Raw genomic sequence first — 18,188 nt, 5'->3', positions numbered from 1 at the left:
TTTGGTTTTGCTCATAAGATTCCCATTTCCTCTCCTACAAAACTCACTTAAGTGTCATTATTTCTGCACTATCACTGACTTCTTCTTTCTCCTTGCAGTGCCTTTTCTTTCTGGCCTACAGAGCCTTACCAAAAATTTCGTAAAGCAGGAAAAAAAAAAATAGCACTCTTGCTGTTATGCCTGTTTCTCCATTTGACAAAGGTACAGAGAGGTTGGTTTCCACTTAACCTCAGAGCAGTCTGGATTCAAGCTGAGTTGGGATCTAGGACTCATTAGAAAAAATAATTATGCTCTTTCAGATTTGTACAGATTTTTCAATAATACAAAGTTGAGTAACAATAAAAGTAACTGAATAGCTAAAACTGGAATCAATCCTTCCATTTACTCCATGCTTTCTTGTAAAACAAGATGGTCTTGCAAGTTAACATTTTATTTCAAAGCCACTTAAAAAAAATATATATCAATCATCCAATGATCACATTGCTCCAGTGCCTGCACAGGTTAGCTAAAAATGGGATTCTGATACTTAGCTTTAGGCAGCAGTCAATACTGAGTGGAAAGCTACCTGAACAGAAAAGCTTTAAAATAATCTATTTCGGTGTTTGCATTTTGATAAGCATTGGCACTTCCCTTCCCCTCCTCCCCCATAGTATATACAGGCCTCGATTAGACACTCCACACACCACTGTGCTAAGCACTGTACTAATAACTAAGACACCACCTGCCAGAAGAGTTCACAATGATTCATCTCAGAGCCTGGCCCTGTAGTACAAAAAGCACTGAGTTAATCAAATGGTGGATGGATGCTTACTAAGAAAACATCTGCTTATTTTAAGAAACCTGGAAATTTTTACTAAGCTCACATTGAGCCACACACAATTTTAGCAACCACAAATTTCAAAATCTCACACCTGCACCCTTTCATAAGGGTGTGTTAACCTGAAAGGGACTGTCGTACAGGCCAAATGAACTACACCGCACACCTTGTATGTATTAGACTCCAAGGGAAGAATTTCCCCCAAAGCATCCACCAGAACTTCAGAGGGACTTCTGCTTCCAAATATTATGCATTTGGGAAAACTCTAGATCCTCCCTCTGTAACATGCCACAACAATTTACCAAGATACAATTTTATGAGACTCTTCAGGCAAGTTTTAGGTAGGAAAATGCATCTTCAAAATCTGGCTAAGGGAAGCTTTTATTTCAAAAGACAATTACAGACAAACGGAGAGGGAAACAGAACTTTTGGCGGAAAAAAAAAAAGTCATCTTTTTCCATCACAGGAAACAATATTTGGAACATTTTGTCCAGCTTTAGCTGGCAGCCCTCATACACTTGCAAAGATGGCATGCCACATGGGAAAGAGAGGATTAATTTAGTGCTGTCCTCAGTCTCAACGCAGGGCCAGGGCCAGGGCCTCTGTTGTAAGTTTTACAAAGATGAAATGGAGCTAAAACTGACCACTTTGGTTGGGAGGGAAGGGGGGGGGGAGGGCGTGGCGTTCTTGTTGTTTTATAACTACTGCTGATATTCAAAACCCTGTGACAGCAGCAAAACAGACTCAAACCAAATCTCCTTACCTTTGCTGGCAGAAGAGCTGCACAGCAGCAACCACCTCTTACAGCAGCCAGTACCAAGGCAAAAAACGAACTAGAGTAGCAAAGAGTTCCACCAGGGCAGACAATACTACCCAGGGCACTGGGCCCAGCTGTTTTCTCCCTTTAAACTGCAGTGTGTTGCAGCACAGGTGTTTCCACTGTGGCTCAGAAGCAGAACAGAGAGGTTCTTTTTCAATCAAACCCTGGCAACATGCACTTCTAAAATAAAGCACAGCCAGCCATCTTTAAATGCATCAGGGAAAATTAAACAGAACTAACTGTTTTCATTCTTGTACACAAACACTTCCAGCTTCCATCCAGCTAAGCAATTCCTAGGCACACAACTACAGCAAATGTTGTGGCTCTAAAACTTTGTCATGGTTTCCATCTATAGCCTACCAGTAGACATTAGGAAGGCTTCTCCATCTTGGTTCTTGTACAGGAGCCTGGACCAAACCCTCCAACAGCCACAGGAGCAGTTTCACAAGTAATGTTACCTCAGACTGCTTTCTAGCCCCGCCACTGTGCCAAGAAAATGCAGTGCTGTTCCAGAGACACTGCTCTGCACAATGCAGCAAGCCTTCCCACAAAAGCAGCTCAGTGCAAAACAATCAGATAGGGCAGCATTCCATATGTTTTAGTTGGAGACATCTCATGGCAGAAGCAGGCTGCTATCTGGTCTTGGGAACCCACATACACAAGGACAGAGACAAGGCTTGGCAAGAAGCTTCAGACCCTTGAGGCCTCCAGCCTGCCCCTGGTCCTGGCAGCCAGGTGTTTATTGCCTCTAAAGCTCTTCTTCCATTGGGCTGCGGAAGTTTTCACTGAATACTTAGACCAGGGACTGGTGACAAATGAAAACATGTTAAATTGTGCAATGTGACCACTGGCCTGCACACTAAAATGGTGTTGTAAAAATATGTATATCCACCTTCTCATGCCAGCATTACACTATCCTTTTCTGAGTCAGGCTGCACCGTGGAATGAGTTCCACCCACTACCTAGGCTCATAGATGAGAAGCCAAGTGTTGCAGCACCTCCTGACCACGGTGGCCATCAACAGTTTCTACAGCAGCACTTTCAAGTTACAGCCTTAGCTGCTTCTGTGCCAGTGGGATTTGACAAGCCATTTTTCACCTGACACTGCAGCAGTAACGGGACATGCTTGCTGACTTAAAGAACATTTGATGGACCGCTGGATGGAGCTTGCTGCACCTTAAAGATGACTTGTGAGCAGCTCACCAAATCTGTTAGTTGTTTAGCAGGAAACAGCCACACACAGAGCTGGAATGAGAACAGACTGCAGCTTGGAAGAGTAACTAAGGGAGGGAGTTTGATTTCTGCTCACCAAAATCCAGTCAGGAGTACAACTTGATGGGGTCCCTGGCTTTGTCTCACAGAACAAGTGTGTGGTGAAGGAACTGAGTTAATTTTTTTGCTGAACCACTCAAAAATCCTCAGACTTGTTCTGAACAACTGTTCATGAGTCTCCGAAGCCCTCACTTGCAGGGTCTCTCCTCCACATTATTCAAGATCTACATAAAGGCAATGGGAGAGCCAAGCCGAGCTGAAAAATCAAACATAAATGTCCCAGATGTCTCAACGTCCAGCAAAAGTCATCACCTGAAAAATCCTGAACCCAACCAAGACAGTGGTGTAAAGAAAAGAAGGAAGTCCTTCAGGGGAGCTTGCCTGCCCTTCAACATCCTCATCTCTTACAGCCGCCTGCTCTGTGTTTTAAGAGAACCTGCAGCCTCAGGATCCATTCAGATTTCCAAGCTAACGTGGCAAGTCCCCTTCCTCCCTCTCCTCAGCTACTCAGGACAGCACCCAACTGAGCAGATAAAGTCCTAACTACTGTAGTTAATGAGTCTGAAACTATGAATGCTGGATAGTGTCCGCTCAGGGTTTGCCCCGGAGCTCAGAGTACTCTGAAGGGTTCACCTCTCCCAGTGTCGTGGCACCCTGACAGCTGTGGTCCACTGGGAGAGTGAAGCTACTGACCATGTGGATGGAAAATACGTTCTAGCTAGTGTGAGTTGAATAAGAGCAGGACCTACACAGTGAATGACAGCCCCCGATCTCACCATTCATCTTGCAACTCTGGCTTCCCCCATATTACATGTCTTCTGTTAAAACACTTCAGAGGTACCCAGATCCCTTAAGGAATGGGGAGAGAGAGGGTGCAGACAAGTTCTTAAGGACCTCACTTCATTCTTTGGGAGGTTCTACTTGCAATGGAGAGAGAGAGCAGGCAATGGGATGTTATTTTGGCACATCAAGGGGCCAAGTCACACTTGAAGAAAGGGGTCATGGGAGGGATTTTAAGAACAGCCATATAATAAATGAGGTAGAATGCTGATGTTCCCTGGAAGGGAAGGAGAAGGAGGGAAGGTGGCACAAGACAGGAAGCAACAGATGCAAGGAGAGATGCTTAGAAGGTTCGGAAATAAACTAGAGACCACAAAGAACAGGACTGGGTTAAGGAGAACAAGCTCACAGAGCACCCAGAAGATTTATAATGGACAATAATGAAAATGGAAAAGCATTACCCACAGCCATTGGAAGCACAGTCAGGACATGCTGAAAGCACAATCATGTGCTAGAAGAGCTGATTACAAAAATGCTTGGGGCAGGGCAAGCAATGGGTTTCCTGACAGCACTTGAGTTACAGGCAATGTGCAAATAAGGATAACAGTAGCAGGAGGAAAGAGGTAGAAGCTAGAACAGAGGTCTTCAAAGAGGTTGCTGTGGGAGGTGAAAATTAGCAGTCTAGATTTTGCTAAGAAAGGGAAGAACAGGTGGCAGTTAAGGATGGCTCTCAGAAGGAACTTATCAGAATAGAAGCAATGGCTGTTGCATTGCAAGCATTTATTTAAAAAAAATAGATATATACACCCCCAGCACATGGCCAGAGCATAACTGATTACTGCTGTAACACAGGAAAATAAACAGCTACAAAAAGAGAGAAACAGAGGATCAGACCCTAATATTTCTTGAGACACCAGGCACTTGCCACTACCACTTAAGCTGGGGACTGGCTGTCCCTCTCAGGATCCTCTCATTTGCCAGACAGTCATCACAATAGCTTCTGTCAGACCCGAGATGGAGCAGGGAGCAAGTTCCCGTACTAAAGTTAACCAATTGCCATCACCTCTTGTGCAAAGAATTCTGAATCCTAAACTTAGAATGTGGCAACTCAGTAATAAGAGACCCACACTTAGAAGCATCTGAGTTGGATCTGTCATGCAGAACAGACACATTTGGAGCTTTAAAGGCAACATGCTTACTTACCTTGCCTGACTCATCATTTTAAATTTTCCACAGTAATAGAGTTTCAGAATTATTTCTTTTGATATTGAGCTGGTGATCCTTGTTTAGACTTTTGTCTGTTTTTAGTGGCATCTATTTTAATGCCGATTGCAATTTTGGCTATATGAGCAGTGCCATTTATACTGCGTGACAGTTTCACATCTGAAAGTGATGCATAATCTTACTGTGCACCACTCAAAATTTACAACAGAAAAAGTTGAGCCTGTGCTCTCACAGAGTGGAGTCAGAGCCATCCTTTCTGCTCATCCCTTCCCACTCCTTCAGCAAGAAGCCATGACACATGCTGGGGCCCAACCACACTTTTGCGTTTGTCCTCTGATTTTCCATCTCAGACAAAGAAAATCCAGACTATGTGGAGAACATAGTGCCCCCTTCCCACACGCAAAAGGTAGAATAAGAGCACGCTTTTTGTTGTGAGGACTACTTAATACCCACACTGAGCTCAGCCTGCCTAGCAACAAGTTGAAGTTATAAACTCATATCATCCTATTTGTGTTCCCATGGCTACTGTCATGAACAGTGCAGTGGCAGCTGCACAAATCAGAGAAAGGGTCCCATGAGGGACATATTTAAGATTCTGAGACAGAAAACAATGCCAAGAAGGTCTGAATGTTGCCTGGCACACTTTCCATTACAGCCCATCTCTCCATCCTCCAAAATACCCAGAACAGCCACCTGCTACACACCCAGGGGTTTGTCTTTAAAGAAGCAATCTTGCATACGGGTTTCTCTAAAACATTCAAAGTGGTTAAAGAGGAGGGTTCATCAAATTACAGATGTGTAGCCTGTCAAAAAAACAGAGCCACACAATCCGCACACCGCTAGCTCCCGACACGGCCAATACCAGCCTAAACAAAAGACTGAGCAAAAGGCCACTTGCCAAAAGTTCGTTGGCAACAGCAGGCTCTGACAGATTGAACGTTCCACTCATTTTCAGTTAAAAATTGTAATGAAGGGTCTGATCCTGAGTGCCCTCAATTCCTTTTAAGAAGCAATGAAAACAAAGGGATTGGATTGGGCCCAAATGGATAAGGGGGCCAGGGGAAGTAAAGAGGATTTCAATACAAATCCTAAGCAAAGTGTGGAAGGAAGGTAGGATGGACTTTTGACTTTTAAACTACTTTATTCAGGGGTTCAGGGCACAAAAAGTTGGCCCCTCCGGGGACCAGGTCCAATATACAAAGCAAAAACAAACAAATTTCCATCAAACCAAGACCACCATGTCATTACATTCATAACATCACACCATGACAGACACCGTCGCTATATTACACGTCATGCCTAACATGCCATTATACAGTCAGGACACCAGACACACTGTTGTGTAGACCAAAGCCCTCTATAAACAAATGATTCCTACCCTGCTCTATCCAATCATACACATGACAAACCCTTCAACTTCCCACACAAAGCAAAAGCAAAATGCAGCCTGGTGAGGGCCCTAGGCACAGCACAAGCTAGGAGTCGCAGCCCGACACCAAGCCTGCCCAGTTGCAAAGACTGGTCATGACATCAGAGCATGGCTGTCTTCAATATGCCGGAAGGAAAGCCACCACGCAATCCAAATATTTCCAACCCAGTTCCTCAAGATGAGAGACTAATTTCCTTCTAGCAGCATCTACCTTAGCCTTAACAGTCTGTAGTGCCTCCATAAAAGCAGGAAGTCTAGAACACGTTTTATGGTTTGTCATTACTAATTACTTCTAACAAGAGGAAGCCAGACAGTCACTTTTATATAAACACTGTATGTAGCTTGGCTCCTATAAGCAATGTTCCTCCAGTTACATGTTCATTAGCTTGTATTTTCAGACCAAAAAGGTGCAAAATTAAGGACAACAGTGGCATAAGGTCAAACACAAAACAACAACTACTTTTAATGCCCAGCACTTGATCCACATTTTAAAGGCCAAGCCTGACCAGACAAACATGCCCAGATCTATTCGCACATACTGCTGTGCCATGATGGACACATTACAGTTAACAGGCAGCATAACTGCAAAGTTGCCACAGATGTGCTCTAATTTGAAAGGTACACCGTGAAAGTCAACAAGCAGATCTCTCCCAAGTAGTGTCACTGTTGAACAGTGCGAGGTCACAACTTGCAGCCCCTAGGAATAGAGCTTACCAATTCTCTTCTCCAGCCCACTCCAATTCCTCCATCTGGAAAGGGCACTTAACTCATACCCTGGGGCTTGTTCACATCCCATGCTGTTAATGCCCCATGTCCCCTCCCCACTGAAAACAGCATATACAGGACCCTTCTGCTGTTCCTCCCATGGAAGATGATCACTGCCCATCAGGAGCTTCATGATGGAGTAATATGGATAAACACAGGACTACAAACTTCCTCCGAAGAGGAGTTTTGTGAACAGATATTATCATACATGTTCAGCCCTCCTTCCCCTTCACGCTGTCAGGGACATTTAATACTTCCTTTTATGAAGTTCAGAGAGTTCAGCTGCTATGCAGCTCTCTGAATTACGTAGAGATATCTGGCAGAGAGGGTTAAAGAGTACTCACTTTGTCTGAGGTCCTAAGACAAGAAGTGAAGCAAGTTTGGTGGTTTCAACCTCCTGCAAAATTAGTCGCATCAAGATTTGTCGTGTTTCAACATAACTGAAATTATGTGCTCAAGAGGCCCCACAGTACAGTAGCAGAGGACACATTGGAAAATTTTTGCTGACTTTACTGGGCTTTGCTATAGCACATTCTGGAAAGAGCAAGAGCTTAAAAGAGTAGAAGTTTACCCCATTTAAAAAAAAATCTAACATAAGAAACTAAGCTTTCAAGGCACCCCAAGCTGCAAGACAGATTAAGAAAAATCTTAGTTTAAAAATAAACTTTATATTGTACATATTACAAATTTGCATTTGAAGAAAAGTTATAAATGTATTTAAGGGAATGGAACTCTTGTCTGTAACACAAAAGCTCAAATCCTCAAGTTACAAGAGAATTCAGTGTGGAAACTGGTACCTGTTTTGCTAGGAAGTAGTCACATTTTTTTCTGCTTTCAGAGAGAGTTAACTTTCTAACTTTTGTCTCCAGATCTACTAAAAGCTTCACTAACTCTTTAAACTACAGGCCAACTATGCTTAGAATTGTTCTTATTTTATGCCTGTGGCTCACTGTGCAAAACTTAAGCCACTCTATCACTAGTAACATTACTATCCAATAAAAAAATTAAATAAATATAAAAGTTAAACCACAACTTTCTGGGAAACCAGCTGCTCCAGGTGTACCTGCCTAGCATATATTCACAAAACAACAGGAATATTGAAGCCATACTGCACAGTTGAAAAAAAATAAGCATTTTAAAAAGTATGTTCAGTTATAATGCACCAGAAGTATGTGACAGGGCAAGAACCCACCATAAGCTGCATTATACAGTGCACCTTGATCACAGAAGTAAGATTCCTGAGCTAATTATAATGACTAATCTCTAGAAGCTCTAATCCTTTACTTGGCCAACTCACAAAACTAACTAGGGCTGAAAACTGTAGTTTTAAGCACAATTCATAAAGCAACAGAAGCCAGCTAAGAAAAGCGAATGCTTTATTCTACCTAGCATTATTTCCAGGCCAGCCATTAACACACAAGAGGCAGTGACAGCTTCTACCTCTGTAAACAAACATTACAGGTGCCAGGCAGGAGCAGCAGCCATAGGCTCTGGATGTACTGAGACACGTTTACCATAGCATTCAGGTTTGAGCAGGGCAGTTCGGGGGGCGCGGGGGAGGAAAAATCAGAGCAACCACCCTGGGAACCATGCTTTGGGGCAGAGCCAGGCGAACAGTGTCGATGATTCTGTACCACCACCAGCAGCTTCACATCTGGTTGCTCACCACCCTCCCTCCCTTCCACCGCTAGCATCTTTGCATCCAGGCCCCACACAGGCTGATTTCCCCCAGGCCCCACACCATGCTAGGGCCATCTCTGGGTTTGACATGGACACCCTGTGGCATGCACCAGATCAGGGAAGGGGCAAGGCAGCACACTGGCAGATAGGGCAGGAAGCAGAAAGCAGTCAGACCAGGTTCAGAGCAGAAAGCAGACCAGCAGATCAAGCAGAGGAATGGTAGCTGGAAGGGTGAAGGGCTAATGGTGTGACACGCCTGCCAAAAATGTTGGCCACCACTGATATAGGCCAGCAGCCCAGGGCTAGGAGGGCTGGGTCTCCAGAATAACAGCTGCACTGTAGTTGGGGGTTAACCCCATGTTCAGATGCCTAGTATCATAAACTGTTCCTGGCAGGTACCCCAACAGTCTGATTTTCCCATTCTCCTTTACAGTCCCAGTATTTTTTTTAACTAATATCTTTAGTCAAAATATTAATACACCCAGCTCACTTCTACATAGAGCTAGACACCTGCCCACCCCTTCTACTAGTGTAGCCTGACAGCTGGTAGAGAGGCAGAGCAAACAAGTAAAGGTTCATCTGTATGTTGGTCAGAGCCCAGCACAGGAACTTAGGGGAGGCAGCTTGTGGTCCACCCCCTCGCCCCCTGTTCAGAGCTGCTGGAGACTAATTCAACCTCAAGAACTATTTTAAGAGTTGCAGGCAGCTGGGTACAAACTAACAGGTTGAGGCAACAAGGAAACATGGAAGGAAAACCTCAGCCACAGCCTCTCCCACCCACAACATATTCCTGCTCCAACAGGGTAGGGCTTGCAACAAGAGACCTTACAGCTGCTTTGGCAGCACAGGTGGCACCAAGGGGTCATAGGACACCAATGAACCATATCAGAGGTCATTTACACTATGGCCGGAGGGAACAATTCAGAAAGAGCAGACAAGGGGCTGAACTGCATCGAAGAGCAACTCTTCTCCCCTCCAAGGGAAAATTTTGAAAATGGATTCTCCTTTAGAGGATGAAAACATGGGAAACTGTGACTTTTCCCTTGCAGACTGGCAGAGTTCCAGCCGTGCACTGAGTCAGGACTGGCCATTGATGTTTACAAATGGGTCCTGGTGCAAAAAGGTTGAGAACTACTACTCTAGAGGTTGGGCTCTCTGGTCAAGTTTTGTTTTCAACACTACGATACAGCAGTCTCCCCTCTTGAAGGAAGGGTGCTTACTCTACCTCATGCACAGCCATGTACCTTGGTTGCAGTACATGAGGTAATCAAACTACAACTCCCATGAGGCAATGCAATATTTCCAAATTGAAACAATGCAAGAGTTAAGAGGGGGTGCAGAGGGAAGAGAAGGTAACTGGGGTTTTTCAGTGTGTGGTTTCACTTCTTTAAAGTTAATTTAAAAAAAAAATCAAGTTTTTCCTGTCAAAATAGATGCTGATGACCAATCCTCATCCATACCAAACCAAAGAGACGGACAGCAAGACAAACCAGCTGGGAAGCTGCCAGCTGGCTTTCATGAAGGGACCTGGAAACTTGACATTGTGTCAAGACACAACTGTGACCCAAGCCATCTAAGCAAAAAAGATCTGGAGTACATGAATGCAAGGCAACTCCGAATTTAAAATAAACCCTCAATAATTAAATTCTATGTATGGAAAGTTTTTATAAGTTTATAAAAATTTTCCATGTACTAATCATCAGAGGGATGTCTTCCTTGCTGCTCCAGAGAAGAAAGCAGCAGCAGGGAGGCATGCTGTGGAGAGAAGAGCAAGTGGCCCCTTTGCCTCCTGCCTCCCTACCACTTGCCCCACCTTCAGCCTCCTCTCTGCTCTGCTCCACAGCACCTGTATTGTTGCTGCCTGCATGGTCAGTGGCTGGCTATGGCATCTCTCTCCTGGAGCTGCTGCCACTGACCGCTGTGTCACTGTCAAGCGCCAGAGCTTCCATGTGCTCCCTGCCACAGGTGAGAATGAAGCGGAAGCTGTGGCTTACAGCAAGCAGCAAGGTGGGGGGATGGGGAAGAGGCCATGGCCCCAACCTAGTGCCAGAGCAACAACAGCCACCTGCCCCCCTCTCTGACTTGTACTTGAATCTAGTGAGAGTCCTCCCCTGCCCTTCAGTGGGGCAGCGGGGGGAGGGAGAGGGAAAACGATACCATGTGTTGCACTGGAGCAAATATAGTATGTAAGCAGAGAAACAGGTCCCATTTCAAGGGCTGCTGGGCCAGCCTGAAGATGCACTGCACAATGAAACTAACAGTATCCAAGATGCCCTTGCTTCCTTCAGCTAGTTAAACTACACTGAAAGAAACACAGTAAATGGTCTTTGAAAGTTTTGAAAGAAGGTGCAGACCCTTTTGAATGTGACGATTCACACTTTTGACTGATCACAGTCATCTTTCACAGATCCTGACCCCAGGGGTCTGTGGACCACAGGTTGAAAACCACTGATCTAGCATCTGTTCCCTCTTGTCCCAGATAGAGGGGCAATATCTGCCTGGTAACCACTGCAGAAACACTGCTATGGATGTATGCTCAAGCATCTCTGCTTTCTCCCTGCCCAGCCCTAGCTCCACAGTATCTGGACAAGAGACCTGCATAACTACTATCTTGTTATCAGGCATTTCAGATCAGAGGCTGCGCAGGCCAAGCCTCCTCAAGCAGCACCACACTGACTCCACTGGCTTCAAAGTTTTGAAACTGGCAAGGACTTGGCCATGCAAGGCAGGACGCTGGCAGTAACTGGAAGACAATTCCAGTCACAAGTGTTCCCAGGTACACAGGTTTTGACTGTGAGCAGTTCTTGCCAACTTCTCGTGTCCCTGAATCCACAGGCATGAGTACAGCAGTAGCATTCCTTCCCCTGGGAATAATACCTCCCTAGCTTCATTTCACTTATTTTTGCAGGCTATTAAGTGAGACACTAATAAAGGTCAGCTCTACCATAAGCAACCCACAGATGGTACCTTCCTCTTGAACAGCCATGAATCTTATCAAATCAGGGCACCATTCTAGATTAACCAGATCTTTACTAGCTTATTTCTGTTGGAACAGAAGATGAAGGATTTCTTCTAAAGAACATCAATAGTCATAAGTACAACTAAACATGGCTCACACTGTCCTAAATGGACAGAAGGGTATCCAGGGAAAAGTTGCACAGGAGAGCAAGATGCAATAAATACTCTTTTTTTTTTTGTATTTCTAATGTCTATATTTGTAGGCTCAGGCTAGGTTGTTCTCCAAGTTACACAATACTTTTCAAAACTAATGTAGTCTAAATTGTACTTTTAAAAAACTCATTAGCTCTGTTGAGTTTAAGACCAGTAATTTTTTCCCTCCTCCATTAAAAGTTTACCAAAGTGAAGAGTAGATCAGTAAGCAGAAAGTTATCAGAATCAGGGAACATATGTTCTTTTGTTAGTTCCTCTTCACATAAAGATTCAGTTCCATGTAACACACCCTTTCATTAAGTTTGTCCACTACAAATGATACACACACACCACTTGACTCATCATGCATTACAAGCATAATTTAGGTCTCTTTTTAAAACTGTCTGCAAAACATGCTAACCTACTGATACCAAGCGTCATTTGCTTTTTGTAGAACTTTCAGCTAGCAGTCCAATGTTTGAACTCTTTACATTTGTTATAGGAAACAAAGCCAGGGCACCAACATCTTTTTACCCTCTATTTGTTAGTTCAAGGGCAAAGAGCAAGATACTGACAACAGATAGGTAATTCACAATATGCTAACAAAAGTACTTTTTTTATTATTCAAGACAATAAAAGTATGTACTACATATCCTACAACTGAGATCTGGTTTACCAAAGAAAGTTACAGTACCTGACACTTACCCAACCAAAGGATGGCAACATCAGTGTGGAGGTACCAGCAGTAACAGAGGGCAAAGTGCCTACTCAAGCTGTCAAGCAGACTGCCATTTTTACTGGCATTTGCAACCTCCATATCTGCAAGTCCAGACTGGCTTGTATGCATAAATATTTTCAGTCCTATGTCCTAGGCCACCTCTTATGTTGGATGCTACAGAGTTTCAAAGATGTGTCCAGAAAGTAATTGACATGCAGAATAAAAAGCTAGTTATTTTTGGCCCAGTGAGAAGGTTTAGAAAAATAAAGCTAATCCTCTTCCTTAACACTGTACCAGAAAGGTTCCATCCAGCAGCTATTAACCATATCAGCCAATTCATAGATGTAGGGTCAGAAAGGACCTAAGTAGATCTTCAAGTCTGACCCCTGCTCTGGGCAGGAGAGAATACTGGGCTTATATGACTCCAGCTAGGTAATTAATCAAGCCTCCTCTTAAAGACCCCCAAGGTAGGAGCCAGCACCACTTCCCTTGGAAGCTGGTTCCAGATCCTAGCCGCCCTGACTGTGAAGTAGTGCCTGAAAAACAACATCAGGGATCCTCTAGATACATTTAGTACCTTTGTCAATCCAAACAATTACAGATAGCTTCTCCTTGATTTTATGTTGTATGATACACACCGTGTCTTTACTCTGGTCTAGGTAATTTAATTATGAAATCCAAAACAGCATCTTCAGTTCCAGTCTGGTAAAAAAAGTGGTTCTGGAAAGCCTTTCTAGTTGCTTATTATTAGCTACAGCTAGCTTTTAGTTCCATTTTATTCCCCCCACCCTCCCCATCTCCGTAGACATATACATGACAAGTACCAGACTAACAGAACAACCTTTTCTGCTTCACACACCAAATAGACCCAAGTGAAAAAAAAGTTAGCTGCAACTCAGCATTAAAGTTATAGCATGTCCTGCCATAATGCAAGACATGATCTATACTGGTTTTCAGCCACAGGTATAGATATGGTGATGCAGACCCCTAGCATGGACAGTTTATACTACTGCAATACAATCTACACTAATGCACCCAGGGAAAGCAGATACTGAACACTGATGGTACCTGGATACGTGCTCCAGTGAGTTGGGGCAGGGAGTTAGAGTGGCTCTTGGGAACCGCTCTAATTAAAATGCCTGCAGCATCTTGCATATTCAGTGTCCCACATTTCAAAACGCCAGCAGGGATGCTGTAACTAAAGCTCATTTTACGAGCTTTAGTTATAGTGCCCCTCCCACCATTTTGAAATGGGAGGTGCTGCATACACGAGATGCTGCAGCACTGCTGGACCGCTGCAATTAGAATGCTCCAGCAGACTACATTAACCGAGTTTAGGACTAGGATATTGACTGTTTGTGATCAAGTTAACATTTAATTTTTGTAGAAGGTCAAGTTTGAATGGCCTCATACACTAGGATTCAACTGTACTCACTTAGGAATGTTAACTATTACTTGCACAAAATAAGCCCAAACCAGAAACCATACACTAACAGCAACATTCTGAATTGCAAGGATACAATTCTGTGTACCATGTATAACTAATACAATTAGGCAGTTTGATAAATCTAGCAATTTATTTTCAAATCTTTCACATTATAGAAAGCAGACAGATAACAGTTCACACCCAAACTTTTAATTAAATCTAGAGAATTAAACAATGAAGCCCTATTCAAAGCCTATAAAGTTTAGTGGATGGTCCCCCTATTGACTTTGGATCCAGTGCTAAGGGCTTAGTAATATTTTGTTTACTCATCAGAGCTTCCCCTTAAGTTGTAGAAAGTTCACAGGATCTGGCTTTTTTAAGTTAAATGTATTTTTCCAGTCCTGTCCCACCTTCCTGCCACCACCCTACTACACTTCACTACTAAGCAGTAAAGAATGCAATAGCCTTTGTGTATCAACAGCTTATGTAAAAACTGGAACAAAGATGCATACAATCAAAGTAGTATCCAATTCAGTCAGGACCATGGCAAAAAAGCCACACAAAAAAAAAAAAGGAAAAAGAATTGTGTACGAAAACTGAGTCAAGCAAATGAACCGATTAGTAAAAGTGCAATGAAAAAAGTGGAAGTAATTGTGCAGTATCTGGCTCAAAGCCAAAATGATAAACAGGGTCAGTTGCTGCCTAAAAAGGGGCCCTACCGATCACCTGCAAAGTAAGTGCCCTGTGCAGAGAGATCTTGTCCCCTAGCTGTACTGAGAAGAATGAATGAGAAATAACTGCCCGGGATGAAAAGAGACAACAGGAAGAGAGAGACAGGCAAAAAAATAAAGTCATCAAATAAATATATGAAATGCCAATGTGAAAGAGGAGCTTGGCCAGTAGATTGACATAGCAATTCATGTGCTGATTTGCCAGAGTGGTAAGAATAAGATATTCCCCCCCAAGAGAACAGCACCCAGAATGCTGTACGGTCTAAAGTACCTCTATGTGCATTTCCTGAATTTAGACAGCAGGAGATCCAATAAGTCAATTAACAGTAGTCGCTCTCTCAAAAGGAACCCAAGGAGATACTGTAAGTTGTCCAAATCCTGCATTTTCAAGCCAAGAGGTGAAAAGGATTCAATTAAGTTTGGGATACACGAGAACCAACTCCAAGTGCTGCAACCTCCAAACAGCAGAGGATTTCTACTAGCTTCACCCTACAGTTACAAAAGGAACAATAACAAAAACTGCTTCCATTTCAAACTGAGGAAGTCCGTGGCCAACCTTCTGGCCACACACTGCCAGGGAACCAGGCTGAGGCAAGCACATGCCTTTTGGTGGAGCATGAATCTCTTTGTCTGCTCAGGATGTGCTCCCGGACCACTTTAAATAGGCTTACAAAGAGCTGCAGGCACCAGAGCCCAAACGTGCAGTCTTGCTTAGAAGTAGAGGGGCTTGGTGAAGAAGAAATGATAAAAAAATCCTCCTCTGCATCACACAGAAGCACATGATTCAGGCTCTCATCCCTGCCCCTATAACCCACCCCACAAATGGAACGGGGAGGGGGGAGGAAGCATCTAACCGCTACTGGTGGCATCCCCTTGCCCAAGCAGCCTCCCTGCTCTTGCCAGGGGCCCTTTGGAAAGCCACTACCCCTATTCTGGGGGAGGAGGGTCCTTGTCCCTACCCTGAGACCTGCTCTGTTGCAGGGGCTGGGGACTGGGGGGAGCAGGGGCCAAGCTCAGGCTGGATTCCCAGCAGCAGAGGGAGGGGGAAGCCGTGTGGGGACCCAGAGATGGTCCTCCCCCCCAGGACAAAAAGGTAACCGCATCTGGAGCAGGGATCCAGGCTGGGGGCCCTGCTGCTCTACTTGAGGGGTTGAAGGGAAGGGAGAAAGAGACCTTCCCACACCTTGGAGACAGCCCCCAAACCTCCCCCCACACACACACACACCCCTAGAGGCACAGCCCCACACACATACACCTGGAGGCAGCACGCAGCCCGCCCCCCCACTCCACCCCCACACCTGGAGGCACCCCCCACACACACACCCACATCTGGAGGCACACCGCCCTCCCACCCCGCCGCGCTCCCCCGCCCGAAGCAGGCCGGCACAGCCGCCGCCGCCGAGGCACAAAGTTGCCACCTGCCCCCCCACCCCCTGGGCACCGCAACCCCCCACCCGCCCGGGGCCCGCGACACTCACCGGGGTCGAAGTCCGGCACGGCGGCTTGGTACTGCGGCCCGACCCGCATGCCTCCTCCCGCTGCGGGACACAAGGGAGCGCGTCAGCCCCGCGCCGCTGCCCCGCACCCCCGGCCCGCACCCCCCCCACCCCGGCCCGCCGCGCACCGTGCTCCTCGTCGCTGGACGAGCCGGAGCTGCCGCTGCCGCTGGCACTGCCCTCTTCCCACGAGTTGCTGCCGCTGCCGTTGCCATTAGGCGCCGCCGCCGCCGCCAAACTTTTGCCGCCGCCGCCCCCGCCGCCCGCGGCCCCGGCCGGGGTACTCCTGCCGCGCCGCTTGCCCGAGCCCTCGGCGCCCTTCTCGATCATGGCCGGCATCGGGGCGCGGCGGGGGCGCGGGGTGCGGCGGCCGCAGTGAAGCCCGTAGAGGCGAGCACCGAACTTTGTGGCTCGCGCCCCCCCCTCGCCTCTGCGCCGGGACTCGGGGCAACCGGCGCTGCCGCCGCGGCCGCCCGCCTCGGCCCCGCCCTCGCCGCCACGCCATTGGCAGCCGCCGCCCGCGGGGGGGCCGCGGAAGCCGCCCATTGGCCCGCCCGCCCCGTCAGTCACGCCGGTCCCGGCGCTTCCGCCCGTCAGGTTAGGTGGAGGCACCGCGGCCGCCTCTCGAGGGAGTCGCACGCTGGCTCCGCCCACAGCCGGGCGCCGGGGCGGCCGGGCGCTGCAGGGGAGGGCGAGGTCCCTGCGCCGGCGCGGCTGCGGGGCTGGAGGAGGTGGAGGAGCGGCGGCGCGGTGGGCCGCGGCCCTGAGCGGGACCCCGCGTGGGGGGTACTACTTCGCGAGGCGGAGGGTTACGCGGCACGCGCCGAGCAGTTTGAATGGATCTCCATACAAAGAATGGAACTCCGCGGGGCGGGGCCTGAGTGGCCGGCGCTGGTCACGTGGAGGCTCAGCCCAGGACGGGCACTGCGTGCCCCTCGGCCGGGGTGGGTGCGCTGGGCGCTAGCGTCCGGCACCAGCGCAGGGGAACGCGGCACCGGGTGAGGGGCCATGCGGGAGCGTGCCCAGGGTTTGAATGACACTGTGACTCCTAGGAGGGCTGCACAAAAAATTAAAACAGTTCCTTGATTAACAAATCCACCTCAGTGAAGGAGCAGTCGAGTTAGAGACCCCCCCCCAGGTCATGATTTTCAAATCTTACGGGGGCTGGTGTGTCGGGGGGGCCCTCAGCTGGCCCTTACTTCACACCCTGAGAGTGACTTGACTGATGCCTAGAGTGCACTGTGGCCAGCTTAGCCCAGGCAAAGCCCCATGGCTGCATGGGATTTCATAGACGTTAGGGCTGGTAGGGACCTTGCAAGATCATTGGGTCCAGCCCCAGCTCATGGGGTAGGAAATCAGCTAGGGCCAGATCACCCCAGCATGATAAGTATCCAGGCATTTCTTAAAGGTGTCCAGAGTAGGTGCTTGCACCACTTTTGAGCAGCGGAAGTTCATTCCAGACTCCGGAGACTCGTATGGTAAATAAGTTTCTCCTTATGTCCAGCCTAAAACAGTCTTCCAGCAGTTTGTGACCATTAGACCTTGTCTTCCCTTGGGGTGCCCTGGTGAACAGATGTTCTCCCAGTTCCTGGTGCATGCCCTTTATATGCTTATAGGCTGCCACCAAGTCCTCCCTGAGCCTTTGTTTCTCCAGACTGAAGAGTCCCATGGCTCTCAGCCTCTCCTCATAAGGTCTGCTCTCTTGACCTCTGTCCTTTGCCTGCACAAAAAAGTGCTCTGGGCTGTGCAAATGCCCCTGCCGGGACCAAGGCCGGGGTTCCTGGTCAGAGGGTCGTGGCCGGGTGCTCAGGGTCGGCCCCATCATCACGTTTGGGGTCAGGAAGGAATTTTGACCCATGGTCAGATTGGCCAGGACCTTG

General features: G+C 47.0%; 1 protein-coding gene across 1 annotated transcript in view; it reads right to left on the bottom strand.

Moving 5' to 3' along the window:
* RCOR1 (REST corepressor 1) overlaps positions 1–16,806 on the bottom strand; it is a 108,048-nt gene extending 91,242 nt beyond the window's left edge. Inside the window, exons 1-2 of the mRNA XM_090034065.1 lie at positions 16,437–16,806; positions 16,291–16,350 (exon numbers count right to left, since the gene is read on the bottom strand). Of these exons, the coding sequence (XP_089890191.1) occupies positions 16,291–16,350; positions 16,437–16,647 (271 nt within the window). The 5' untranslated portion in view covers positions 16,648–16,806. The remainder of the gene's footprint in view (positions 1–16,290; positions 16,351–16,436) is intronic.
* Between the last annotated feature and the right edge of the window lie 1,382 nt (positions 16,807–18,188).

The sequence above is a fragment of the Crocodylus siamensis genome, chromosome 2 (genome assembly GCF_052110815.1).
Source record: "Crocodylus siamensis isolate JL-2025a chromosome 2, ASM5211081v1, whole genome shotgun sequence".
NCBI lineage: Eukaryota > Metazoa > Chordata > Crocodylia > Crocodylidae > Crocodylus > Crocodylus siamensis.
The sequence above is the reverse complement of the archived record's forward strand: the minus strand, read 5'-3'. Positions and strand labels throughout refer to the sequence as shown.